At 52.8% G+C, this 26717-nt stretch overlaps 2 protein-coding genes across 3 annotated transcripts; one reads left to right on the forward strand and one right to left on the reverse strand.

Moving 5' to 3' along the window:
* Window positions 1-184: 184 nt before the first annotated feature.
* On the reverse strand, window positions 185-26717 carry LOC122367665 (nucleoporin NUP188-like). 2 transcript variants are annotated; one of them, XM_043340981.1, is made up of 29 exons: window positions 26632-26711; window positions 26081-26294; window positions 25519-25737; window positions 25088-25354; window positions 24640-24779; window positions 24004-24259; window positions 23614-23721; window positions 23175-23354; window positions 22627-22887; window positions 22178-22329; window positions 21748-21861; window positions 21273-21420; window positions 20759-21005; window positions 20350-20455; window positions 19939-20146; window positions 19493-19664; window positions 17120-17226; window positions 16534-16833; window positions 16095-16257; window positions 15659-15812; window positions 14267-14418; window positions 13575-13936; window positions 9982-10137; window positions 7734-7859; window positions 7314-7478; window positions 7259-7278; window positions 4370-4586; window positions 3523-3696; window positions 185-562 (listed from the first exon to the last, which is right to left on the reverse strand). In XM_043340981.1, the coding sequence occupies exons 1-29, from the start codon at window positions 26649-26651 to the stop codon at window positions 413-415; spliced, it is 5058 nt and encodes a 1685-aa protein (XP_043196916.1). In that variant the 5' UTR covers window positions 26652-26711; the 3' UTR covers window positions 185-412. The 2 variants fall into 2 exon arrangements, with proteins under 2 accessions (XP_043196916.1, XP_043196915.1); XM_043340980.1 differs by lacking the exon at window positions 7259-7278 and having other exon boundaries at window positions 7294-7478; window positions 26632-26717.
* Window positions 11057-13373, forward strand: LOC122367666 (glycine receptor subunit alpha-2-like). The gene has a single exon (XM_043340983.1). The coding sequence runs from the start codon at window positions 11309-11311 to the stop codon at window positions 13034-13036; it is 1728 nt and encodes a 575-aa protein (XP_043196918.1). The 5' UTR covers window positions 11057-11308; the 3' UTR covers window positions 13037-13373.

Below are 26717 nucleotides of genomic sequence, written 5' to 3' on the forward strand. Positions count from 1 at the left end.
GGGCGCTATTGGCCACCCGTTCCGGCGAATGGGCCCCCGGCGTGTATACAGACGGCCGGCGAATCTCGGCTGTCGGCAGCGCGGTTACCCTGGCAACCGCCGCGTCCTGCGTCATGGTACTGGGAGGTCCGGACGTCGGTCCATCACAATTACCGTCTGTTACCGCGAGCACACACGGCACGAGTGGTGTTCGTAACAAATGTATTCATCATCATCAACACATGGGGCAATATTGTCGCAGCACAGTACAAAATCACCATTCTCGCCGGCTCTCCATTCTCAGAGTAGACAGAAGCCGCTCGATGCATTCTCCAGGGTCATCTCATGCCGTTCTCTTCCCTCTTCTCCCCGCCCTGACCCGGCCGGCCGGTCGGTGGGCGGTGACCGGCCTCACTGCCACGTCGGGCGGAGGTCAGCCCTTGAGCACTGAGTTGACCAGATGCTGCACCAGCTCGAGGAAGCGGGCCTCGTCCGCGCCACCCGACTCGTGGTGCTGGCGAGCGGACGGCGAGTGGGACAGGCTTCGCCGCTGGTCCCGCTTCAGACTGTCCAGGAAGGACTTCTGCGGCACAGACGGGGGGCGGCTTATGTCAGTGTATGGTAATGTGGGACTGGTCAGAATGGGACACGGAGAAGAGTGGAACCGCATGTCAAGACACAGCACGCCATTACTCGCTGTTTTAGAGTCATATTTTTCCCAGGTTTATGTTTGTAGATATAAAACTTCATCGGAATTCACTGGGATTGTATTGCGTATGCAAGTCCAAATATTTCGGCCAATATTGTTTGGCCTTGGTCACTGGACAACTAAAATAACCCTATAGGTTATTGTAGTTGTCATATGTTGTCATATGACAACATATGTTGTCATATGACAACTATAGTTGTCATATAGTTGTCATAGGGTTATTGTAGTTGTCCAGTGACCAAGGCCAAACAATATTGGCCGAAATATTTGGACTTGCATACGCAATACAATCCCAGCGAATTCCGATAAAGTTTTATATCTACGCCATTACTCGTCAGGACACGACACACACCAGCACTAGACACGGCACGACACGCGATGACAAGCATCACCGACCAAGGTAGGACTCACACTAATTAAAACAACTGCCGGTCATGAGTAGGTGTGGAACTTTCAGCATACAAGCGCGGTAGCAAATGATGATGAACTTATACTTAGGCATTAACGTTATACTTAGGTATTAATGTTTATATGAATCAGGGCTGTCTGGCTGTATGCTATGAAATGGGTCGATTGTTTCCCCAACCGGTTTAATACATTTGCAATGGAATATAAAATATAATTGCTGAAGATCATCATGCCAAGGCCTTTTCGTTGTGCTTTGGGGATAGAAACCAGCAAAGCTCGACACGGGTTACGCCTCAAGATTTTTATCATCATTCAACACACGGGATCATTCAACACAAGGGCACGTCAAAAGCGCCTTTTCCGCTGACTTGGTACTCACAGAGGAAATGAGCCAGACGGATATTTATGGAAAACTCACGGTTGCTTGGGTCCCCATCCGCTATCGCGCGGCTCGAATAAAAGGAGCGACTGGGGCGGCCGGGCGATCCGCCTATCCGGCAGAAAAAGCCCAAGTGGAACCGAGAGCCGGTGGCTGATCGATTGCCGAGCCGTTAGTCACCGTAAATTGACGACCCTCAGAGACAAAACTCTCCCAAGGTAGCCATTCCCGACTACCAAATGGTCGTCCGTTTGGGACGGAGAATTAACTTCGACAGACATTCAGGCGACACCGGGCGCTACCAGTTTCCAAAAGTACTCAGCACCATGAATAATTCGCCCGCCAAAGGCTTCATACATTAAACAAACTCTCAACGGGAAAACGTGTAACGACACTCTAACGATGATGAAAGTTTCCAACACCAGCGCATTCCTCACAAAAGACTCGCTTCAGCTGCACTTCCCCACCGTTGAACTCCCTAGATCCGTCATATTGCATCTCATAACCCGTCATCGGGTGACACTGTCTGAACAGGTCGCCGGCGAAACCGATGCCTGTCAGGTAGTCTCGCAGACAGTACCTAGTTACGGAGGGCCAGACGGCACGGTACGGCACGGTTCGACACGGTACGGCACGGTACGGCACGGCACGGCACGGCCCGGCACGCGGCTCCGACGGCGGTCATCAGGTGGCCCAACGCGAGGGACCCGTGTGACCGATGCCGATCAATGCCTCTCCCGTCCCATTGCTGTGTCGGCAACACCACCGATCGGATCGTATACCCGCACTCCGACAAATGCCTCCCATCGAGGGAGAGCACGAGGAGAGGTTAATAGCTTCCGGCCATCACCAGACCTATTATGTGATATTTTCAGAGGGAGCGAATGCTCCAGATGATGGACTACTGCAGAGACACTGTGTAGTTTGTGGCAGACTTAGGCGCCGAAGGTGTGTTTTTATACGGTCATTTCGCTAAACAAAAAATAAACGCCTCAGTCGATCAGTAAAAATAGGAGATGAGGTCGCTTCAATTCATACCGAGGAGTTCTGAACAGGCCGTGCTGCTCAGGACACCGCACTTCATAAAAATGAGAAAGAGAAGCAGGTAAAACCTGTCACCAAATGAAGTATGGAAACAGTAACAGCGACCACGAAATCAGCGATCAACAGATACGTGGCAGGCATAAGAAATTCCATTCCAGACCAAACAACCGGATGACATTTTGCGGCCGTCTGGGTATACACTGTATAACTGCAGCCATCTGGCCTGCAGTTATACATTATGCCGACCTTTCAAGCATTTATGCAAACAAACCCTGTATGCTGTATCAGGCGCAGTTTGCTAAACTCGACGCGACTTCGCGCAGAGTTTAACGTGTTTGCGATTATTTCTTGTAAAGGCAAACTTTAATTCAGATATGCTCCAGGGGCTTTTGATTTTACAAAAAAAGGAGAGCAAAACATTACATCTCTGTGTAAAAGCAACACATCAAAGGCATATGAACAATGAAGTTGATGTCAAACATCGGCCACCCCCGCTACTTGCGCTCCTTTATCTGCCCAGCCGGGGCCGACCGCCCCAGGGACAGGCGCACGGCGCAATCACGGCTTCAAAGACGCTGTCATCAGAGGTTGTGCGTAAACACCGGCCGGTGTGCCGGGCCGGACCGTCAACACAGACTGACAGCTGCGGCGGCGGCGGCCGGTCCGCGGAGACGTCCGCCCTGCCGGCCCGACAGCCCGGCGGGAGTCAGATTACAGCCACCGGCGGCGAACGGATCGCGGCAGAGGGACGGGGGACGGAGAGCGCCGTCGGTAGCCACGGAGGGCGGAGGGAGGGGCGGAGAGGAGTACCAGCGGCACTTACCGCCTCCTCCCTCGGGTGAACAGGGTGAGAAGGTGCTCGGTGTCGCTGTGGGTGGGTGAGGTGCTAAGGTCGGGGAGGTGCTCGGTGTGGGGTCTGTCAGTACGGTACTCACCACCTCCTCCCTCAGGTGACCCAGGTTCAGCGGATGCTCGGTGTAGGGTCTGTCAGTACGGTACTCACCACCTCCTCCCTCAGGTGCCCCAGGTTCAGCGGGTGCTCGGCGGCGTCCGGCGGCGGCCGGAGCTGCAGCAGCGCCGCCTGTTCCAGCACCAGCACCAGCGTCTGGTGCAGCAGCGTCAGCAGCGGCCGGCGCTCCAGGCGGGCCTCGCCCACCACTGGTGACGACCGGTCCGACTGCCGGCACCGGGAACCGGTCAAACATCCAACAGCGCACGACCTCAGCGGGTAACACAGGCGGTCGCACGGCGCACAGTTACGGTAGGCTACAGTGGGTTTCAGCAGCTTCGCAGTACATAGCGTGTACCCTTGTCATACAATAGTTGCGTGGGTGTTATTTCCAGATAATAATAATAAATTACCCGTTGAGTCTATAACCAGACCATAGTAATAAATTATCAAAATCGAGAGCCAATTTCCTTTAGACGTCGTCTACAGCCATAATAAAACGGCAGCTGGCCGCAGCAGCCGTAAAACGATAACGAACGCCAGATGAGACGCCAGCCGACGACGGAGCCCTCCCACGCTCCCCGCCCCACTGCCGCGTCCTCGCCAGCCTTCACCTCATCACAATATTCAATACCCAATCGCAGCAGCGCACCACCCAATACCCAGCCACAATACCCTTCCGATAAGTGGTTTCGGTCGGGACCCCGTGCCCTGATCTGAGCTCAGCATGACCCTTTCTGACCTAATCATGATCCCAGCTCAGTGACCTAACCTTCCTCTAGCTCATAGCCTTCGCCATAACCTTTACCCATCCTTCTATATAATTACGACTCCAGCTGCCCCAGCATATCCCTAACTCTTCTGACCTCGCCCCTGACTCCATTATGACCCAGCCACTGACCTTCGTAAGCGGTCTCACGCAGACATTGACCCCAGCCAGCAGGGTGCCGAACGTGAGTGGCGGCGGGCCCGGCTTGTCCAGCGTCGGTGAGGCGAAGCTGGTTCCGACCAGGGGCTCCCAGGCGTCCAGATGGAGACCGTCCTCGGTGACCAGCGGTGCCAGCGGTGGAGAAAGGGCGTGCAGCGCCACCAGGCACACGGAAGATAGGCGCACCAGTCTGTGAAAGGGAGGGAGAGAAGGGTGGGGGTCAAGGGTGCAGCGCCACCAGGCACACGGAAGATAGGCGCACCAGTCTGTGAAAGGGAGGGAGGTCAAGTAAGGGGGTGGGGACGCTAGACGCACAGAGCATAGGCGCGCCAGTCAGAGGGGACGTCAGGGATGTAGAGTGACTAGGCACACGGAAGATAGGCGCACGCACCAGTCTGTGAAAGGGAGGGAGGTCAAGCCAGGAGTGTAGGGACGCCAGGCTGACAGACGATAGGCGCACCAGTCTGAAGAGGGGAGGGGATGTCAAGGGTGTATGGACACCAGGCAGACAGACGACAGCTGCACCAGTCTGAACGAGGGAAGGAGGCTCATGTCAGGAGTGTGGAGACACAATGGACCAACGAATGAAGCCTTGCTTGGCCCTGGGACAGTTGACCGGTATCCTATTTCAGTCGCATTTGTTCGAACAGTTCGTCCAAGCATACAAAGTTTAACAAGCAAGGAACTTAACATGGCGTCGCCTTAACCCTCGCCCGCACATGGGGGGGGGGGGGGTTGCCACCCCCCCAGGCAGTCTTTCTGCTCTGCACTCAACATTTTTAGAGCTAGAAGGCTGATTTTTCGTATAGCTGCTCGTCTATCCTTTCTTGATGTCCACTGAAAATTTCAAGTTTCTGTGATTTTTGGTTTCGGAGATATGACCTTGTTTTTCAGGTCATGTCATGACCCAAATGGCCAATTCTCAACATCTTGCGTTTGCTATGGGCCTTGTGAGCTTTTGACACCCTGATTTCGGCCTTTTTTGCCAGTCTCACCTCCCACCTATCATGGAACATGTTGTTCGACGATGTACAGGGGTCAAGGTCAGGGTCAAGGTCAACCTAGGTCATCTAAGATAATTGCGTTTTAGGCAAGCTGAATTTACTTTTTGTGAAGTTTTTTGACTGCATTTTTGGTAAAAGCTTCTCAGATCATGATTTCATGTGATATGGACCCAAAAAAATCGGTGCACACATCAGTATACACACAGACACACACAGACATACAAACACATATAATTGACCTTGACCTAACTTGACCTGAAATGACCTCAGCAGCAAAATTCTGGTCGGATAGTGTGACAAAGAGGTTCTAGCTGGCTTGGCACCAGAAAACAGCATCGTCATTGGTATTTGATAAGCAGCGCACTTGATATCCAACGGTGACCCAAAACAGCAACATTTTTTAGTTTGACCTGACCTGGAAGGTCAATGACTGACCTGAGAAGGTAAAACTGGGTATCATTGGATTCGTCTCTTCCCAAAGAATCTTTTTGGTCTTACTGCTAAGCTCTATCTCCAACAGGAACGAAATGGCGCGGGGGGGGGGGTGGCAACCACCCCCCCATGTGCGTTCTAGGATGGGAAAATGGCATGTGCGGGCGAGGGTTAAGTCGCAATCAGCTAACGAAAACAGAGCAGCGGCTTGAAACATGGCCGCCAGGTGATAGCCTATACTCTATAATGCAATTTGGTTTGATGGGTTTTGACTGCCTCCAACCCACAGCCACGGCCAACAGAAACCACCGGAGGATGAAACCAGCCGAGGAACTGGGCCACTCCACGCCACAAATTACAAATTGCCTCGCCGCAATTAAAACCGCCCCAACCTTTTGAGCTGTCAGCAAGCGATTCAACAAACACTCGGGAAAAGTTCGGGAGGAAAGGGAAGCGGCTAGTAACTTGTGAGACAGCCGGAGGGTTCGCTCCAAACGGTAATTGAAAGTCCACGCTCGACAGTTTCCCATAATTAAAGTTCTTATCATAACATTTTCATAAAAAAAGGAGTCAACAAAACGAGAACTGAGCTTTAATGAAAACAAAATGCATTACAATAAAGGCCTACAGAAATATCAAAAGTGAATAAGAATCCACAATGCCAAAATAATATTCCAAACAATTCGGCATTCATAAATACATTTACAAAGGTCAGCAAAAAGTCGTAGAATTGCGGTTCCTCAGATGAGTCTCTCTGACCAACAATGAAGTCAGCTACCTTGCCATTGATAACGCTGACCAACAATAAACAGTCAGCTACCTTGCCATTGATATCGATAAAGACAGTGATCAAGTATCGCAGTGATCGAGAGAGGCATTAGAGCAGATAACAGATGACGGTATCCATAGAAACAGCTCCATACAGAAGATGATTACGAATCAGCGCCTTCGAAGAACCTTAACGTCGATCGACACGACTTTTTCAATCGACATTTCCAACGAAACATTATCACAGGTGACATCCCGCTATTCACAGCAATGACGTGCGAAACGATATGTCTTACCCGCTATGTCCTGTCAAGCATCCCGTTCTATAATATACTGGCATGTGTAAGAAAATGGTTCCAGCTGGGAGCACGATGGTGCGTGAAATCCGCCTGCATATGTGAGGCGAATTTAGTTTTTGCTCTGCACGGCGCGGTGACCTGTGGACTGACCTGTTCTGAACGGTGGTGACCTGACGTGTGGCCTGTGTCACTGACTTCTTCTGAACTGCGGTGACCAAAGTTACCAGCCTGTTCTGAAAAGTGGTGACCAGTGTTACCGACCTGATCTGGGCGGCGGTGGCCTGCGTCACTGACCTGTTCTGGACGGCGGTGACCTGTTGACTGACCTGTTCGGGACGGCGGTGACCTGTATCACTGACCTGTTCTGGACGGCGGTGACCTGCAGCTGACTGACCTGTTCTGGGCGGCGGTGACCTGCGGCGGCGGCCGCTCCGGCTCGGGCTCTGTGCTGCTCAGCCGCCGCACTCTGTGCAGCTCCTCCCGGTCAGCGAGCGTGTGCGGCCGCTCGAGGAGCAGCGCCACGATCCGGCCTCGGCACAGGTACCAGAAGCACACGCCCACGCAGCCCTTCAGCCACGACTGGCGGCGAGACACAGACGGGGAGGGAGGAGGGTTAGACAGGACGGCAGATCACAACAGTACAGCAGTCATATCACCGATAGCGAAAAACAATTATAATCGTTGGGCTACAGCACAAGACGAGGTTGATCAGGTGTTTGGGCTAAAAGCGTAGGCTAGTGGTGAATCAAATGACGACAATACTACACTGAGAAGATCTGCTAGACTTGGCGTCAGATTCAATAGATGGACCTTGTCCGGTGCCGTCCCGCTCACCAGAAGCGTGTCGTAAGAGTGCCGGTGCCGCTGCCGCCACTGGGCGCTGAAGCTCATCAGACCGGCCACGAAACTGACGGCCGCCTCCGTCTCCTCCAGGTCAGACGGCTGCAGTCGGGTGCGTAACTGCCAAAGACACAATAAACAACGGTCAATACATACGAGTACAGCAGTGGGGTTCGTATCTGCCAAACAACGCAAAGCCATCGGAAAAAAGTATGGAGCAGTCGGGTCCACAATTACCTGTGGAAACGTTACCGGTTAACGGCAAATACACAGCAGTCTGGTCCCCGATATGGGGACATCAATAAACACCGTAAAACGCATGACAGTCTGCTCCGCAGCTATGGTTACGGAAACATACGCACTGCAGCCAGATCAACAACCTAAGCCATACTGTAAAAGATCACACTAGGTTACAATTACCCAGATCAACAACCTAGGCAACACTGTAAAGCATCACACTAAGTTGCAATTAACCTCGGAACAAACTTAACTCGACATCAGTGCGTAGCAGCTGTACACAAAGACTGGCCACTCCGATTAACCACCAAACTTTTCAGGTCCGCCGCACGCCCATTGGCGCGCCGCGATTACAGTTATAAAACAGCGCGCCATGTGGGGATCGTGCGGCGGGTGTCCCTGCCCACGGAGACGCCGGCGGCACATTTCGCTGCTTTATGGCAGCTCTGGACAGTCGTTCGCCCCGTTATTGCCGTAAGACATCACGCTTGGACGAGCCTGACAGAGAAATATCGGCCCGATTAACGCAGCGCGCTCTTCCGTGGGCCGATACCAATGTTCCGTGGCGAGAGGCCCTGAGTTACGATTATTTGTAGTGCGGGGAGTCAAAACCAAAATATACACAAATAACTGCTGGCGTAAAATATACGCACATTGATCCTCTCGTCAGCTTTAAAGACAGACACCATATCAACTTCTGTTGTAAAAAGGAGCGGCGGTGTCAAGATTACTTCACTTATACGGCGGTGTGACATAACCGTTTGAAACGAATACAGGTCGGGGAATGACACAAGAAATGGCATTCGAGCAGAAACTTTACCTGTCACACATAATTAACATCACATTGGCGCACAATGGTCCAGGCGACAGCTGGCGACTATTGAGCTAGTGACTTTTGAGCTAGTACAAGAGAGCTAGTGCTTCAAAACAGCTAGTGACAAAACAGCTAGCGCTAAAATAGCTAGTAATGCAAAACAGCTGGTGCCTCAAATCAGCTATGACAAAACAGCCAGCGTCAATATAGCTAGTAGAGCAAAATAGCTAGTGCTTCATTATAGCTAGTGACAAAATCGCGGAGTATCGAAAAAACTAATGAAGCAAAATAGCTGATTCGTACAAAGTACGAGCAGCTATTATATATTTTTTTCCTGACAAGTCCTTAGATTCTTTCCCGACGACGAGTCCCCACGGGTAGAAGGAACAGAAGAGCACCGTTGTTTAACAACATTATTTGGAATGTTAGAAGGAGAACAGAGGACGGGATCCCCAGGACAATCAACATATTAGAAGTGTGGCACCGGGCAATTGAAGGCATGTTTGACTCATCGCCCACATCAATAATGAAACTTTTCACCGTCATCCAAAAAGAACAAAGTCTTCAAGCATCTGATCTTGTGAAATTCAAAAGTGACCAGGATGTTCAAAAACAAAAGAAGACATATACCTAGAGACATGAATGTCAGATTAGTCACTCTACTGAGACGCTACAGGGAAGGCATCATTAGCAGACAGAATTCATTCGGAGAGTGGGTTTCCACATCACTCTGAATGTTTGAGATGCCTTATCGCGGGAAATACATATTTACAGTCATGATAGATGATAGATATCTTGCATTTTCGAAGCGAATTGAATGGGAAGGGAACAAAGGTCCAACGAAATAGCTATTTCGACGATAGCCATTTCATCACTAGCTGTTTTGAGGCACTAGCCATTTTGCTTCACTAGCTACTTTGACGCTAGCTGTTTTGTCACTAGCTGTTTTGTACTAGCTCAAAAGTCACTAGCTCAAATGTCACTAGCTCAAATGTCACTAGCTACTCTGACGTGCACCCTAAAGTGATCGTACCTCAGACACGGAGACGCACAGTGTGTTTAGCTGATAGTATTATGGAGATGTTGTGCCCTTACCTTTGATGTAGACGATGACATTGGTCTTACCTGAGATATGAATGCGCACAGTGTTGTTAATGTGATATGAAAGAACATTGTGCAATGTGCACTCACCTGAGATATGGAGGCGCACAGTGTCGCGCAGTGCACGGCGGCGAAGTCGATGGCGTCTGTGACGAAGAAGTGCCTCTGGGACCGCAGCAGGTGGGTCCACAGGTGGATGGTGAGCACCCAGACCGCGCGCCAGTCGTCCGAGACATCGGTACCCAGCTGTCGACAGTGTGTCAGATACGCCAAACGCAACGGGGAACTGACAGGTGGACTGGTAGAAGGTTCCAAGTAAAGGATTGGAGCAAAATCCAAACAGATTGTACGGATGAAAGCAGACAAAATGTTCATGTTTTCAAGAAGAAAAAAGACGCAAGTAAGAAAAGAGGTACGTACTACTGAGTTACTATTGGGTTTAGCTGGCTTCTTATAAAAGCTAAAATGTTAAAATGAATAATTATGTCATGAAAATTTAATAACCGGATATCATCTTAGCCAAAATGCTCTCCGCAGTAGTACCATTCATCTTTACAAAGCGACAAATTTGTCAGCAAGCAATACTTTTAGAGAATACTAAACTAAAAATGCTTTCTAGCAACCAAACACTTGTGAATTACACAACAGTCATAAGTCTAAGCATGCTTAGCATAAGAACTGTTCGATAACATGTGTGGCTTATTCCGCATCCGACGCGTAATCTTTGCGTCTACTTCAAGGGATTAAAAGAGATTTACGATTACAGTCCCTGGGGCTTCACTTCCAATAACAATCGTTCTCAAATTGTTTTCCGAATTCAGTCGAACGCCATCGGGCAAACTCCAGCTGGTATGTCAACAACAAACGTTGGCTTTGCAAACAATGCACTATTGTGGCAACTTCCATGCTAAAGTTTGTCCGTTTTAAGGGCTTGCAGTAAAAGTTCGTCCCTGTACGGACAGTGTCTTTAGCTTCCTTCCAGACGCACCCTCTCAAGCAAAAGCATGGAAAAGTTGGAGATCACCGATCTTTGACGGCGTCTGCGTATAGCTGAGATCCACCAAATAATTAAGGCTGATGTGACCGCCGCTGTGGGCGATAGGTGTATCTCAAAAGAATGCGACTAATAAATGCACGAGCCAAAACACAAGGTATTGACAAAATATGAAAATATTAGCAAAAATATGAAAAGCGAAAAAGAACGTATTATTTATTGAAAGCTGTTTCTCGAAGCAGGTGGAATGATTTGATCATAAATATGAAGAACCTATCAATGCAGCATTCAGACTAAATATTATTTCAGTGACTTTCAGCAAAAACGTTGGTGAATATTGCTGGAAATTATTATGCCAAGGTTGGTTGAGTCTCGGACAGCAGCTTATTCTTGACGCCATTCTATTCACTTCTAAAAAGGGATATGAAACGGAACAATTCACTTAAAAATTTTGTCAGTAAATTGTTGATCTTGATAACGATTGCCGTGAAGTTTGATACATGCGTCTGCCAGGATGAGGCGAATGCCACAGTCGAGACGATTACCGGTGCCCCGACGACGACAAACGCCACGGAAGCTCCCAAAATTCCGTTCTTCGTCGACGATGCAATGGACCCCGCGACTATGAAACACATTCAATGCACCAAAAGACAGCCACAATCACACCATTACAATCGGCTTCTTCCACCCAGCGTAACAAAGACCAACGGAAGTAAGGTGGATTGCGCCAATTTTACGGACGAGATACAACTGGAAGAGTGTAGCGTCACGGTTATCAATAAATTGGACCTTCTGCAGATCAAGAAGATCGACGAAGAAGTAGGCAGCATTCGGATGCTCATGATAGTGCGACAATACTGGACAGACAAACGTCTCAGCCTCCCACCAGAGTTTGACGACGGATGTCCAAACGTTACGATTATAAACAACCAGACAGCAAAGTATGATCCAGACGAAATGGTCCACCAGGTGTGGCTACCCGATACGTTCATCCATGGCATACAGGAAATCTACAAGCCTGAGATCCTGATGAAACCGCAGACATTTGGAATGAACGACAAGGGTCGTATCAAGTTCACCATGTTCGGAGTTTTCACGCTGTCGTGCTCTATGACGTTCCACAATTTCCCGATGGATATTCAGTACTGTCCGGTCTATCTAGAAAGCTGGCGGCTCACCGAGGACTCCCAAACGCTAGTGTGGGCCAGAAAGCGGCCGATCGGCGTCCAGAAAGCCTACAGTCTGGACCAGTTCACATTCAGCGTGCGCGTTCTCGACATTCATCACGTCGAATACTCGACGGGAAACTTCTCCCAGCTGGGAGTGGTGCTGATTTTCTCACGTAAGCTGCCGTTCTACCTGCTGCAGATCTACTTCCCTACGGTGCTGTTCGTCATCATTTCGTGGCTGACGTTCATCATTCCGCCGTCGTACGCGCAGGGCCGCATCATTCTCACCATCACCACGATGCTGACGCTGGCCGCTCTGTTCTCGCTGGTCGGCGTGCACTCGCCGTCCACCTCCTACCTGAAGGCTGTCGACGTCTGGATGTTCGTCTGTCTGGCGTTCGTGTTTGCCGCCGTCGTCGACTGTCTGGTAGACATCCGACTGCTGTTTGTCGTCTCACAGTCGTACAAACGGCAGAAGCTCGGCTTCCTGACGCCCGTCTCTGTGGCGCTCGTGGAGAACAGGCGTGTGTTTGCCGACTTCTTCGGCGGTGGTGACGAGGACGAGCAGGTCGGCGCTTCCACGGCGCCCTCAGAGTTCTTCGACGTGGCCAGCCGACCGGACATAACGGCCACGGGTAGCCGTGTGCGCTCCATCCTGCGCTCGCGCTCGTCGGAACAGCGCAGCACTGCCGGACTCGGCGTCAACTTCGCCGCCGAGCCGGCCGCGGACGTGGCGCCGGCTCCGTCCGAGCCCCAGTCGCCCGAGTCACAGGAGGAGCGCTGGCACCACCGGGCTGACGTGTTCGAGTCGATGTCGATAGTACTGTACCCGGCCGCCTTCCTGCTGTTCAACGTGTGCTACTGGGCCTACTACCTGACGGCAGCGCGACCGCCCGAGGAACTGGCAGAGCTGATGAGACGTGGTTTCACGCCGAAGCCGATCGTACAGAGCTACTTACATGACGGCTCACTGGAAGCCTGAGGGACGCGAGACAGGCCGGCGCCAGGTGCTCCATGCGGCAAGTATCCCGCTTTGAATGAACTGATCTACAAGTCGATGGTGTTTATCGCATGCGGAAAACGCTGTGATATCTTGTCATGCCGCTGAAGAACCCTACACCAGACAGCCAGGCAGGTAGCACAGCCAATGCCGCCAACTTCGATGAGCGTGGATACCATTAGCGCACGTAGCCAGGATTGTCGTCAGTGGTCTTGACTTGTCCAGCAAGCCTCAGTGGCATATTACAAGCATGCGTCCTGTCGTGTGCTGGCGCCCTGCAGTGAGCTTAGTTTATTTTGGAATAATATCCAATCACGAACCGCGTGTTTGACTACGTGCCTATTACTCTTTTTTGAAATGATAAAAGATATACATCAGAAGCCGTTTACACAGTAAACATGCATTCCGTATCAAACACTCACACGGAATGCATGTCTAACCACGAAACACATGCAATGGCACAAACGTACACTTACCACCCTACCGCCCTAGTCCGTCCCTCTCGTCCCGTCCGACTCACCCGGTGTCGCAGCTCGGCCAGCGGCAGGCCCAGCTCTCCGGCCAGGCCCAGGCCGACGGCCTCCATAGCGGCGCGCTCCTCGCTGACAGCCGCCAGCGCCGCCTGCAGCAGGTGCTGGCACAGCCGCGGCTGGCGGCCCTGGCGCAGCCGGCGGCCCAGCGCCGACAGCACAGCCGTCAGCGTGGGCCGGCCGGTCAGCAGCCGGCGCGCCGCCGGGGCCACCAGCAGCCGGCGCAGTAGCAGCGCCGCCAGACCGGCCAGCCGCTCCGAGCCGGCCGCCGCCTCAGCCGGCTCGCACTGCACCAGCGCGCGCTCCAGCATGTCGCAGCAGGGCGGCAGGCAGCGCACACTGCCGGCTGCGTCTGCGGCACCAGAGATCACCGGTCAGTGGCCACCGGTCACAGCTGACCACAGGTCTGCAGGAATTACACTGCAGTCACGACCGACTAATGGATAGCACAAAGACGAACCAAATGCAAAATTAACCAATGTTCGTTCACGAACGAGATGAAAATAGCCAGTACAAGCCAGCAGGATCAAATAAATTCCAGTATATCTTATCTTTCCTCAGCTGACCATACTTCCTTCCTGTTCAACAGCTTCACCAAACAATTACAATAAGAGCACCTGTCGTACCCACCAGCCCCTACTTCCCTCCCTTCCTCCCTCCCTTCAATGGCTCCCCGGCTCACCCGAGTCGGCGGCGGCACGGCCGTGCTGCTGCGTCCGCAGGGCGGTGGTCAGGATGGCACAGCGGGCGCGCACCGGGAGCTCGTCAAACTGACCGCTGCACGCCTCCAGAAGAGACCAGACGCGCTCTCTGAGCTGCGCGTCGCCGCACCGCCTGATAAGGGGAGACGGGACGGTAGGCACTAATCAGGGATAGTTACTGTCGGGGAGAACTGCAGCTGTCGGAAATTCAGCGAGAGTTACTGGCGGACAGAAACAGATACAATGTAGATTGCAGAAGCATCGGTCAAAGACAGCTAAGTCGATGACGGCGATTAATCTCCCTGTCCGGAAACAGCGTAAAATATGAACCTTCTAGCACCACCAGATCGATAGCTCCCGCACAGCCCAGACTATCCTCAGACTATCCCCGGGTGACCACTCACTGGTTCTACCGGGCCGTCACCATCCCCCGCCCACCACTCACTGGTTCCAGCGGGCCCTGCCCACTCACTGCGAGCTGTCACCATCCCCTGCCCACCACTCACTGGTACCAGCGGGCCCTGTCCACTCACTGCGAGCCGTCACCATCCCCTGCCCACCACTGCGAGCCGTCACTATCCCCCTGCCCACCACTGCGAGCTGTCACTATCCCCCGCCCACCACTGCGAGCCGTCACTATCCCCCTGCCCACCACTGCGAGCTGTCACTATCCCCCGCCCACCACTGCGAGCTGTCACCATCCCCTGCCCACCACTGCGAGCCGTCACTATCCCCCTGCCCACCACTGCGAGCTGTCACTATCCCCCGCCCACCACTGCGAGCCGTCACTATCCCCCTGCCCACCACTGCGAGCTGTCACTATCCCCCCCGCCCACCACTGCGAGCCGTCACTATCCCCCCGCCCACCACTGCGAGCTGTCACTATCCCCCCGCCCAGCACTCACTGGTTCCAGCGAGCTGTCACCATCCCCTCCCACCACCCACTGGTACCAGCGGGCCCTGCCCACTCACTGCGAGCTGTCACTATCCCCCCGCCCAGCACTCACTGGTTCCAGCGAGCCCTGTCCACTCACTGCGAGCCGTCACCATCCCCTGCCCACCACTGCGAGCCGTCACTATCCCCCTGCCCACCACTGCGAACCGTCACTATCCCCCCGCCCACCACTCACTGGTTCCAGCAGTCACCATCCCCCGCCCACCACTCACTGGTTCCAGCGAGCCGTCACTATCCCCCCGCCCACCACTCACTGGTTCCATCGAGCCGTCACTATCCCCCCGCCCACCACTCACTGGTTCCAGCGGGCCCTGTCCACTCACTGCGAGCCGTCACCATCCCCTGCCCACCACTGCGAGCCGTCACTATCCCCCTGCCCACCACTGCGAGCTGTCACTATCCCCCGCCCACCACTCACTGGTTCCAGCGCGCCGTCAGCATCATGATCAGCTCGGCGAGGATGTTGACCAGTCGCGGCCGGCCGGCGCCGCTGCTCAGCTGGTGCTCCAGGGAGGTCAGCAGGTCGATTAGCAGACGCTGCTGGCTCTCGGCAGAGATCGACACCGAACTCCCTGTTTAAGACGGAAAGATACGGAGCATTAACGACTGGCAGTCGGATATTGAGAGTTGAATGTCTGGATAGCCCGGATATTAGATATCCGGCGTGGTTAAAGAAGACAGATGCCATCTTTCTACATCCAACAGAGCACCTCATTTATTTGGTGAGATGGCAGCATTTCACCTAGCGAGACTCATGACAAGGCTTTAATCACATTGAGCCACCCATCTCCAACCCCATCTCCCGACACCCGCGTCATCCCTTCAGAATCGCCCAAACCGGCCGACCGACTGACCTGGAGTGGCGGCCACCAGGCACCAGTCTCGCCAGGCCAGCAGCAGGCTGGCGCCGTCCTCCTGCCGCTCCTCAGAGGAGCCGCCGGCCAGCTCACCGCCGTCCAGCACCACCAGCGACGAGTTCAGGTCCCCGCTCAGACCGCCGGCGGCGTCACACACCAGCTGAAAAACAGGGGCGACCGTGAGGTACATCAGGGAAAGATGAAAGACGTACAACACGTGGAATCTTATATGTTTCTAGCGCGCCACAGCGGTTATATGACGATAGCAGACAAGTCAGTAGGAGCCTATAATTCATCTACCTTGTCTCGCTCTGGACAGAGTGAGCATTGAGCAGTAACGTTTCACTGTGTCACTGGCTTGAGACCCAGTCCCGTGTCGCTCCATGCTGTCCACCCCTTGCCATGCCCCTCTACGGCTCCCAGCCCTGCGCCGTACCTTTGACCAGGCGTTGAGCAGCCGTCCGCAGTCCTCCGTCGCCTTCCCCAGCAGTGTTCCCAGTCGCGGATCAGGCTTCCGCGCATAGTACAGCTGGAGTGCCAGGGTTCGGAGCAGGTGGGCCGAGAGCGCCAGCGGCGGCGGCCGCGCACCGCCGGCCGCCAGCAGCGGCGCCACCAGGTCCGACCAGAACCGCTCCGAGGCCGTGAGGTGGGTGAGCGCGGCGCCGCACTGACCCAGCCACAGGGCGTGCACGAGCGCGGCGGCGGCCAGCAGCAGCGGCGACTCCCAGCGCTCCGACTGCCGCGCACGGGGACATAGACACAGTCAGACATAGATAATATCAGAAAAAGACACAGACATGAGCACAGTATGAGCATATTGACGCACAAGACACTGACCCTCTGTCAGAGTAGACTATCATGGAACTGAGGCAAACACTAGCAAAACACTTATCACACAATACACATGATACATTGCATATCATTAATCTATATTTAATAAAATATATCAAAGAAGCCGGATAAGAAGCTAAGAGAGCTGCCAGCTTCATACAATCAAACAACATCCATAAAACTCGACTTACCTTGCGGTGTTCTTCGAAGATGGCGAGTAGTTCCTCGAGGAAGCCGCCCTCATCATCCTGCTCGGCCTTTTTCTTGGTCCCATCCTCAGACTCCACTGTCCCGACACCTGACACGGGCATCACGGTCAAAATCACATTCAGCACTCATCCGAGTTGACACATTTCCTAGCATACTTAACACATTAGTCAATAATTAGTCTATCACACATCACATTCAACTAATCAGTCAACGTCCTATCTCCCACGATTCATACTAGTTACCTGTACAGTGTACACGCATATTCAGTCAAGACTGACTGAATAGTCAAGACATGGAGCGATATTCAGTCTAAGACTGATAACTATAGGGACATATCTGTCCTTACCACCCTCTGTAAAGTTTTTGAGATACTGATCGTGAAACGACTTCACCCAAAGATGGTCGAGGCTGGTATCTACTCAGAACTACAGTTTGCGTATCAAAAAAGTAGAGGGACACTCCAAGCAAACTTTGTTCTCCAAGAAGTCATATCAGCTAATAGAGACATTGGGAAAACGACCTATGTTGCATTTCTCGACGTACGCAAGTGTTTTAACTCTATTTGGCACAACGGGGTAATCTACAAACTCATATGCGCCAACATACCACCAAGGTTGATCGTCATTTTGCGCAACTTGTATCGAGAGTTTTATGTCAAAGTGAAAGTTGGAGGAACTGTATCCACCAATGGTCGCATAGAGCAAGGGCTCAAACAGGGAGGCGTCTTATCATCGAGCATGCTGATCCTATTTATGGAAGACAAGATACGCATGCTGCTGGAATCACATAAGGGAGCCAAGATAGGGTGTAAACAAGTACCAGTTATCGCTTACGCCGATGATGAAGTACTCATAAGCACAGACCCAAACGAACTCCAAGAAATGCTTGATATCGCTTACAACCATAGTTGCTTGTGGCGTTATAGATATACCGTATCAAAAACCAAAATAATGGTCTTGGGCAGGACAGCTCCGGTACACTGGACGCTTGGCACTGAATCAATAGAACAAACTGATGAATACACCCACCTAGGAATCATTATGACAACCAGAAGTCCAGCAAAGAGAAGGATAGAAGAATGCATGAAGAAAGCAAGAAGAACATTTTTTGCTAAGTGTAAGAAAGGAATCAACCTCAAAATGGACAATCCGATGTCACACTATACAACGTGGAGAATATATGCTGAACCGGTTCTAATTTACAGCCTAGCAGTTACATCCCTTTCACCAACAGATATCATGTACTTGGAAGGGATGCTCATGCGCATTTACCGTCTCATCCAAGGTTTACCAACCAAAACGCAAAAAATGGTGACATATGTGATGTTGGGTGCACCGACATGCACAAGCCTCGTAATGAGAACCGCACTCCAATTCATAGGTTTCCTTCTGAGAGCTGCGAAGGAACACACTCTAACCAGATATATCATCACCCATGGAGCAGTCAATGCTGATCGAACCACGAGTCTTGTGCGCCAATGGGACACGTTGCTCCAACATCTGAACTTACCAAGCCTCTCTATTCTGGCTAATCAAAAAATAGACCAACCGCGGACAGCATGGAACAAGTTAGCATCTGCATCAGTGGATCAAAGTATGACAAAAATCATCAGGAACACAGCAGAGAATATGACAAGTTTGTTTTGGCTTTCGCTACTGCCACAAACCGAAAAGTACGAGGCGCCGAAAACATTTTGGCCGGCAAGCAAGTACAGCGCAATTACCAGACAAGCGACACTAACCAAAATTGTCCTACTAACGGGCCACTCTTTGGTGGCCACAAGCATGGTTAGAAGGCACAAAGAAACTGTTGTCTGTCCATTGTGTCGTAATGCCATTGAAACTCTGGAACACATGCTCTTTGAATGTGACAAACTGAAAGACGATAGAGTAGCTGCTCAAAAAATATACAAAACTATCTTGAACAGAACGCTACCAGCAGCAGAACTTATCATCATCGCCGATAAGCCACAAAGCTTGATCATCCATTATATCTACCAAGCCCGTGTGCGCAAGGAACTCACTGAGAATATAACCAAGAAGAGTAACTGTTAAAGAGTCCTCCCAACTATGATGTCCTGAAAATTTATATCATCCAGACAGCTAACATAATTGGAAGACGATCAGAAATGATCCTGCATCTACTAGATGGAGTCGACGAAATAAGTCTAAGTAAGTAAGTCAACACCGCTCACACTTCACCGCTCACACTGCACATTCCACTGATCAGTCGGCGCCAATCTCACTTTACAATAACATACCACCACCCCGACCCTCGTCTCGGGTCTCTACCATCCTCGCCCCACCAGTGCATCAAGACACCCCTCCCAGCATCACCCCAGTGCTGTCACCTACCGAGTAGGCGCTGCAGCAGTCCCGGCTGTGAAGTGACGCACGTCGCCAGGAAGTCGAGCACGGCCACCTTCAGACTGGCGTCCTCGGTCTCGGCTCTCAGCCGGCGCAGGATGACGCTGCAGATGACGTCCGAGTCCTGGCCGAACGAGGCCAGCAGCGACATCGGGAACACCTGAATAAGGAAAGAGAGGGAGACCTTAGATGACGCCGGCGGAGCGAGGGGAAGTCAGAGAAGCGATACGAGGAGGATATAAAATGGCACACGGGACGGCATACAAGCTACGTTGTTGGCAAACAACGGAAAAATGTCCATTTAGCATGCCAAAAATCGGCCTAAAAGTCACTAAGAACGGTGTGGTCAGTGACACATGGCAGAGCAGAAAAGTCAGGCCCGGCTGACACAGTGGAGCTGACTATCGGTCAGCGACCGAAGGACACCTATGTACCTTGGCCAGTCGAAGCAGCAGTCGGATGGCCAGTGTTGGCAGGTGCGGGTTGTGTCGGTGGAACAGGTACTGGGCGATGGCCAGCACCGGGCGCAGCTGGCCCCGGCCCACCGGCTGGCTGGTCAGTAGGGTCTCCAGCAGGCTGGCCTGCTGCTGCTGCTGCTGCTGCTGCTGGGGAAGGTCCTCGCGACACCGCAACACCAGCAGCCTGGGAGGAGAGGGGCAGGCACACGGGGCTGTTAGACAGGGTAGACAGATCACAGCCTACTGGGAGGAGACACATGGCGCTGTTAGACAAAGGTAGAGATAGATCATAGCTTATCTCGAGTTACACTGTCTATCTCAAGTACATACTAACTGGGACACTGCCTACCCCGGAAAGAAAGGCCGTCGTCGGTCGGCACCACTCGCCTGTTCAGCACAGAGAGCGCCACGTGGATGAGCCGGATAAACTCGAGGCCGGCGCCGGTATCCCAGTGGGTCTGCTCCTCCAGCAGCATCACGATACGGGCCTCACCTGGGATGGAACACAAAGGCATGACAGCTATAATTAGGAGCACGATATTCATGACGTGTTTCTCAATAAGAATAACGAGTTGAAATTAGCACAGCGAGAAATAAAGATCATGTAAAGACTACATCTAGCTGGCTTAATGACAAAACAGGCTACGTAGTTAAAGATCATACGACCCCTCCTGTTAGATCATATAGTCAATAATCACTAGCAGGGTAACAGCTGCCATCCTGCCAGCTGTTCTAGTTCTCCCGTAGCTCTCCTGACCTAGATGCCCTCGTCCCCTCTCTCCCTCTCATCTCTCACCGTGCACCACCAGAGCCAGCAGCGTCTCGGCCGGCGGTCCATCAGTCAGTGCGCGCGCCACCATTTGCCGCAGCGGTCCGGGCCCGTCCAGCGGCAGCAGAGCGTCCAGCAGGCGCAGACAGGCGCGGCCCAGCGCCGTCTCGTCGCCGCGCCGCGCGTACTGCCAGCGCACGTGCGCCGGGAACACGTCCCGGAGCACGAACGCCACGGCCGGGACCAGGGCGGCCGGCGGCGGGGCCGGCGCCGCCTGCAAACGGGGAACGGGGACCGGTCAGCCGCGCAGATAATTATGGGCCACTTTTGGCGGTAAAGCAGTGACAATTGCGTCAATAAAAATGCCTTCAAAATTCAAGCCTAATATCGAACTTATTAACATTTTTCCATACCTACTGGTAACCCTGGAGGAGTTCACCAGCGGCAAGAAGTTCCGAATTTTCAATTGACCCCTATCACCCGACCTGTCCATTCCCCCCCCCCCCGTCTCGCTCCAGACCAGCCCACACAGGCAGCCCACCTGCACGGTGTTGTGCAGCAGGTGCAGGAAGGCCTGGGTCAGCGGGTACTTCCGCTGGACACACTCGTGAGCCTCGATCAGCTCACCGAGCCGGCCGGCCTCGACCGAGAGCACCGGGTCGCCGCCAGCGCCGCCCCGCGGCAGGAGTCTGAAACACAACACCGGGTCAGACGGCACGTCCGACGGCCAACTCAGGGTGGCAATTGGCCGGTCACTACCACAGCCGCCGTATGACAACACTAAACACATCCGCGAACATGTCTTAAGAAAGCTTAGGTGACATGTCGCCAACTAAATGATGTTTCCTAGCTCACTGCCCGAGGAACCTGTAGCCTACAATCATGCATAAGCCGGGAGGAGGACAGAAAATACCACATTCGGCAAACCTTTAACAATGTGACAACTTTTTTCGAAAGCATAAGTGCGCAGCTCAGCAGACAACCGGAGTATGGTGGCATTGTGATAGCGTGAGCACCTGTTTCTGTCCATGTGCTCCCAAACGTAGTGGGGCTCGACGCGGGCGTACAGCGCCAGCACCTCTGCCGCGTGGTGGACGAACGACTGGGGCGGCGAGCCCCACCGGTAGTGACTGAAATGTAAGAAGGTGCGTCAGTGAATGCACGACGGAGGTGTGGTCCCTCCTATGCGGTTAAAAACAGCTGAGACTGTGATTCTGATATATCTGGGGTAACAGTGTCTGAAATCGGTCGGTGTTAAGGGCTGTAGATGGAGGCCATAGCAAGCCGTACCGCCCAGTCGCGTCACATAGATTATAGCTGACATTACTGATCACCACCACAGAGCTAACACTGAACAGTGAACACAATAACACTAAATCGCAGATCTTATCCCTCCGTCTCCCTCCCGTTAACATAGCCCTCTCAACGCGCCGGTGGGTGATTTACCGCTCCAGGATGGGGAACAGCAGGTCGATGTGCGGCCGCAGCTGACGGAGCAGGTCCGGAGAGCCCGTCTCCATGGCCGCTCTCAGCAGACAGGCCACGGCGCCGGCGCGCTCCAGCGTCTCCGGCTGCACGTGCTGTTCGCCCAGCTGGCCCTGTGACCGAGAGAAGACAGGCCGGACGTCGCAGGATAATTCAGACGGGTACATCGCGTCTTATTCCGTTGCAAACGAGAGCTGATACGATGGCTCTTTTTCAGGTCGTAAGTTAGTGAAATCAAACCTCACCAGAGGACCTAATTGACGCATTTTACGCCGACCAGTCGTGGTCTCCGGACGTCCCCCTTCCCCGACCCGCTACCGTCTTCCAGCGTCCCTCCCCCACCCAACCAGCCACGGTCCCCCAGCGTCCCCCCCCCCCACATGACCAGCCGCGGTCTCCCAGCCGCTCACCTCCTGGTGCAGATCATCCAGAAAGATGAGCGCCTGCTGCCAGCCGGAGTGCGCCACCGACCAGCTGACCAGGTGGTGGCGGCCCTCCAGCAGGCGGCCCTCTGTACCGGCCGGTATCAGCAGCTGAGGCAGCCGGTGCTCGGGCCGGCGCGGAGCGCGCAGACTCCACAGTCGGCCGCCCTGCGAGACGGCCGCCGAGCCGCCGGGTACGGCCGCCGCCGGCTCGGCGAAACAGGGAACACGCTGCAGGTACGACACCACCTGGAATAGAATTACACAAGGGTGTAGGTGATGTTTATCATAACTAGTTATCATGACGTTAATGCTCATAAGATAACCATCATGAAAGTAAACATCTTCACGCCAGTACCGGACACACCTTATGATGCAAAAGCTATTGAAATACAACCCCAGCTTATCGATTACCAAAAATTTGGGCCCATACATCAGTATCATCACTTTCACTACAACCAATCCCACCAACAAACCATTTCATCATGCTAACCCACCCACCTCCGCCTACAGAAAGGCCAGGGCAGTAAGCTCACCTCCGTGAGGCTAGAGTACCCGGCGCGGGCCAGGCCGGCGCAGAGCTCCAGGAGCGGCGCCGCGTCCGCCGGGAACCGTGCCGCTACATCGTCAAACAGCAGACGGAGGCCACACGAGTCGGAGTCGGCCGACCAGAAGTCGGCGGCCAGGTGCGGCACCGATAGAACTTCGGCGCAGATCTGGCGGCAGAAGGCTCGGCGTCAGGTGCGGGGGAGGAGACATACAGTCACCGGGGGATGACCCATGCCGACAGCGGGAGACGAACGGACGTAAAGCACCAGTCAGAGCCTCTTTACAAGAATACAATGCAATGTAGAAAAATGTTAAAAAAAGGATAATATACCAAATTTCTCACGACTCACATATATATCACATGACGATAAATCTAAATATGCATTTGAAGGGCGCATATACTGTCTTGTAGGAATTCCTACTTACCGTCACCATGTCCTTTTCGTCACCCAGGTTCGTAGCGTCGAAGCAGAGCAGCAGTAGATCCACTACGTTGTAGATCGTTGCCCGGGCAATCTTGCCGATCATCGAGGTCTGCAAATAGTATCAAGTAGTTGGTCACAAATCCATCGGGTCCATCGGAAGACTGCTGACGGCTGAGTTACCTCACAATGCGGCAAAAGCAAACAAAGAGTGCCCCCACAGCGGTTCGTTCACAGTCCGAAAATGTTCAGGTCAGACATGTTCCTCGATTCGAGATAAACTCATATTACATCCATAGATTGATGTGGGTGTTCTCTCACAAACACTCATCCCGACAACCAATAGATTCAGTCCACATCACGTCACAACAGCGATCTCTCGCTCTCTGCTCACCCTGTTCTGGAAGACCTCGGCCTCCGTCAGCATCTGTCGTATGTAGCCCAGGACGTTCAGCTGGCGGCAGCGGCGGGTGAGTGCCGCGCGGCGCCCCTCGCTGCCTGCCGCTCCGTTCGCCGTCACGTGCAGCACCAGCAGCCAGGCGAGCAGCAGCGGACCGTGCTCGGGCCGAGCTCCCAGCGGCAGCGCAGCGTCCAGCTCGGCACGTGCCGCCTCGGTGGATAATAGGTGAGCCTTCAGTGATGGAGAACCCCTGCGGAGTAGCGCAGAACAGTCATACAGGCGCTGGGGAAGGGGGATAGACGGATAGCTGGGGTGAGGAGATAGATGGGAGGGTTTGGAACCGCAGGGTGATACCGCGTTATTCGATAACAAACTAACATTTTAAGACCGACTAGACACCGTGTGACGCACAGAATCAAATCAAATACCAACAACGTACTGACGTGTGCTTGACGCGAAATAAAGCCAGTAGCGTGATAAAGAAATGAAGAGAGAGGCAAGCAAAAAGTTGCAGCTTCAGCCAGGTCAAGGTCCTGACGACCTGATTCTAGCCTTGAACTACCCCGATGACACCCCTCCCCCCCCCCCCCCCACGGCATCCGTGTGGCGGGATGGACCATTGTCCCCTACCTGACTTGGTCGGCCAGCTGACCCAGTTGCATGCCGTGCAGGCAGACGGTGGTCTGGAGTAGGGTGACGGAGCGCAGTAGTTCGGCGTGCTGCTCTGTGAGCAGCTGCGCGTACGGCGGGCTGTGGCCCAGCGCGTGACGCTGCCGGGCAGTGGGGCAGAATGGTCAGATTAAGGCCACCACACGGGGAGGGGGCGCTGTGGGCTGAAAACACTACCTACCTACCTAATAATACGCTTGACGATACCACCATGCCATACGAGCGATCACACTTCAGTGTTAGCTATGAACGCTACCGGTAATGCTATCACGAATTACCGCAATAATTCCGCATACTAGAATATATCACACGCTCACGGATATCCACTATCTTACAGACATCCAGTGCAGCCTTCCCACATACAGAGCACGCCTCTATAAATCCCCTCAGCTCCGGACCCCGCACTGACCGTGAACAGGTTGACGAGTCTCAGCAGCTGGCTGCGGCTGAGCGGCTGGCGCTGCTGGCAGTAGGTCAGCACGCACTGCAGCAGCTCGGCCTGCTCTTTGAGCGCGCTGCTGACCCAGCTGTCACGGCCGGCTGGGGAGCTGAGCGCTTCGTTGTGCCTCCAGCTGGGCGGCTGGGCCGACACGCACCACTCCAGCTGGTCCAGCAGTGACGGCAGCAGACGGCCGTCTTTATCGATCACATAATTCAGGAACTTGGCAAACAGAGGCTGTGAACAGGAAGGTATGGTCGCGTCAGACGGCAGAATAGTGTTAACGAAACTCACCACCACTTTGAGCTCATGAACATGAACATCGTGCATCTGATAAAAACACAACCGTACTTCACATATCACAGCGTTCTCCCGTACGAATGCCACAGCCTGAGCCGCACCTTGTACGGGTGATCGGTGTCGGCGTGACGCGCGATGATCTGCCGCAGTCCCATGAGCAGGTAGAGCCGCTCCGTGTGGTAGAAGCGCCAGACGCTGACCAGCAGCGCCTGCTGGTGCCGCTCCGACGAGAGCAGTGCCGACAGAGAGCGGGACGTGCCGCGAAACTCGGAGACCAGGTAGCTGTACAGCAGCTCCTCGGCCACCGGCTCAGACACGTCCTGACGACGACGGCAAGAGGTCAGAAGGACGGCGTGTCTGAACGCGGCAGGTTTGAGGATGTCCTTTTAGCAGAAGTGGTCAGATAACAGGAGGAATATGATAGCAGTAGCGCACATAAAACACACAAGAACGATTTCATCTTAGCAGAAGAGTAGGTCAGCACAGTTAGCACAAGACAGTTTTTCAGTTGCAAGAAAAAAATAGTCAAAGAAGCATCCTATAAACAGCAGGAACATTGGAATAAAAAAGAATGACAAACTGATCGATGGCATACTTGAAGGTAGCATGCAAAGTTATACAGCTACATTCAGCTTTGAATTGAAAGCATGAGTAGGCACTTACAATTAGCTTCATAATCTTTGATAAGAAGTCCTTCTGAGCGGAAGAAGCAGCTGATGATGTCTTTGGTGTCTTTCCCTTGTCATCATCTGATGGCTTGGCATAATAGAGGATGCCTTTTGAGAACTTGTCTTTGCCTTCCTCAAGCTGTTTTCCCACAATGGTATTAGAGTACACCACACTTGTCCCAGAGAGGATTGACCACAGGGACTCATTGCTAGAGGAAAAAACAGGTTGGTCAGTTTCATTATTCATATCTACCGAACAGGTATCAATGTAGTTGATTACATTCAGTGCAAGATGTAAGCACCAAGTAAGATTACCAGCTTGTCTAATGAAAAGAAACTATAATACACATAAAAATTAATTATGATGAAGTGCAAAGCATATAGTAAGGTAAAAATAATTATTCATTTTTATAGCATGCAGAAAAGCATTCATGATCAAAATCACATAAACCACCAAAAAGATCAATGACTAGCTTTTAATCATAACCCTATCAAAATGTTATCTCTGATGAAGATATGAGTGAGCAGAATTGGAAAAGGACCTACCTCATACTGATCCCATCCATGATGCTGGTGATAGGAACACTGTTATTCTTGCAAGTATGTCATTGACATTTGACTTAAGCCTGAAG

Source organism: Amphibalanus amphitrite, unplaced genomic scaffold (assembly GCF_019059575.1).
Source record: "Amphibalanus amphitrite isolate SeventyFive unplaced genomic scaffold, NRLGWU_Aamphi_draft 000886F_arrow, whole genome shotgun sequence".
Taxonomy (NCBI): Eukaryota; Metazoa; Arthropoda; class Thecostraca; order Balanomorpha; family Balanidae; genus Amphibalanus; species Amphibalanus amphitrite.